The 1,793-nt window shown below is 50.3% G+C and overlaps 2 protein-coding genes across 2 annotated transcripts; one reads left to right on the forward strand and one right to left on the reverse strand.

Moving 5' to 3' along the window:
* Positions 1 to 230: 230 nt before the first annotated feature.
* On the forward strand, positions 231 to 1,743 carry PV07_12852 (uncharacterized protein). The gene is made up of 2 exons (XM_016400423.1): positions 231 to 689; positions 737 to 1,743. Exon 2 carries the CDS (start codon positions 966 to 968, stop codon positions 1,284 to 1,286), a length of 321 nt encoding a protein of 106 aa, XP_016241930.1. The 5' UTR covers positions 231 to 689; positions 737 to 965; the 3' UTR covers positions 1,287 to 1,743.
* PV07_12853 (uncharacterized protein) lies at positions 386 to 685 on the reverse strand (the record flags this gene model as incomplete). The annotated part of the gene is made up of 1 exon (XM_016400424.1): positions 386 to 685. One exon carries the CDS (start codon positions 683 to 685, stop codon positions 386 to 388), a length of 300 nt encoding a protein of 99 aa, XP_016241931.1.
* Positions 1,744 to 1,793: the final 50 nt, after the last annotated feature.

Below are 1,793 nucleotides of genomic sequence, written 5' to 3' on the forward strand. Positions count from 1 at the left end.
AAAATAAAAATAAAAATAAAAATAAAAAACGCGCCGCACTTCCAGGCTCGATGTGTCTTAGCCAGCTTGCCATGATCTACAGAGTCACGCGGGGAATATCATCACGTCCCTAATAGGCCAATAGATAATTACCTTACACGTGTTGGGTACCAATTTCGGCCCCGTAACTGGGCCGCCCACCGCTTAAGTGTCGGATATTCGCCCTTTGTCCGCCTCGCCTGAAAAATCTTTTTTCATCGTTTTGTCTATTATAAGGAACCCTCTCCTCTCCTAGACAGATAAATTAGTCAAGCTTCCCAACAGTCATATACATTACCTTAAGGAACGATCCTATGAGCCTACACTACCTACATCTAAATAGATTGTCCTGAGTCCTCCAAACAGGTTATGAGCCGGCATAAGCGTCACCTCCGAGATCGCCTGGATTAGCGTGCATGGATGGGTCTTGATCGAAGGAGAAGGGAGGGTGGGTGTAGAAACCCTGCCCAGCTTGCCACGGCAGTTCATGGGAAATCCCCTCCGCCGCTGCCAATGCCTGGTATTGCTCGAGCTGCGGCGTGGTGAAGTCGGCGGCGGCGAGACCGTCGACAGCACTCGGTTCACCCTCTGCAACAAATGGTCGATGGGTGCTAGCTGAAGCAACAACCGCTGCACGGGTCGATGGTCTTTTTTTCGCCAGCTTCATTATTGTAAGATTCCTCCCAACTTTTTTTGCAGCTCTCACACTTCCGTCCAGGTGTTTTGTTTTCGCATTTTCGATGATTATTGGAGCACCAGTCACAACTCCTCTGACCTATTTTATTTGGGTCATATTGGATGAATGTAGTATCCTTTTTACGTCCCGAACCGTCACGGTCCTCTTGTTCTACCATTCTTTGAGGATTGGGTGGTGTCAAAATCGTTGATGGGCTACGAGATGAAAGCTTCAGAGGTCTTAAAAAAAAGTTGGGAGGAATCTTGCAATAATGAAGCTGGCGAAGAAGGACCATCGACCCGTGCAGCGGTTGTTGCTTCAGCTAGCACCCATCGACCATTTGTTGCAGAGGGTGAACCGAGTGCTGTCGACGGTCCCGCCGCCGCCGACTTCACCACGCCGCAGCTCGAGCAATACCAGGCATTGTCCATACTTGATTTACCCCCTTAGGGTTAGACTTAATCTTGAGAAAATTCCACCGAAATATGGTGCAATCGATAGAGCCTTCGAAGGCGAGACGAAGAGAGTGACCATCGAATGGCAGCGGATTCCAAAGCCTAAGCCCAGACCGATAACAACTCATTCTGGATAAGGCAGAAAATTGGGAGCAATCCTCTGGATGGCATCCTTCGGACTCGAAAGCTGATGCAGATGACTTTTTTGTGGCAAAGAGAGAGGGGAACGCTGGAAGGGACACGGCGCGAGACACAGGACGGGGAGTCGCAGATCTTAGAGGTTTTAGAGGTCTCAGAAATGCCGGGATTCATAGCTTGTGGGAAGCCTGAGAAGTGAGAATGAAAAGCATATGGGCACAGCCAGCGGGCAGCTGTTTGGTGCAATGGCATGGAGGAGCTGACCTTTTGAGACAGCTACTCTTCAGCATGGAGTGAGGCTGATGGATTGAAAGACCCAGAGGGGTGGCCCGTAGTCTAAGTCGTATCATGGGAAGCCATTACTGGAGCAAAGCTCGGTCGGCTGTTAGTCACCCCGCAAGGTGCAAGGTTGCTAGGCTCTTGGACGTAGCAAAGCGTTGTTATACTGGAGCTTGGGTCGTCTGAAGTGTCGACGTAAACTACTGGCTATCGGTGGCAGCGGCGGG

This window comes from Cladophialophora immunda (genome assembly GCF_000835495.1).
Source record: "Cladophialophora immunda strain CBS 83496 unplaced genomic scaffold supercont1.216, whole genome shotgun sequence".
NCBI lineage: Eukaryota > Fungi > Ascomycota > Eurotiomycetes > Chaetothyriales > Herpotrichiellaceae > Cladophialophora > Cladophialophora immunda.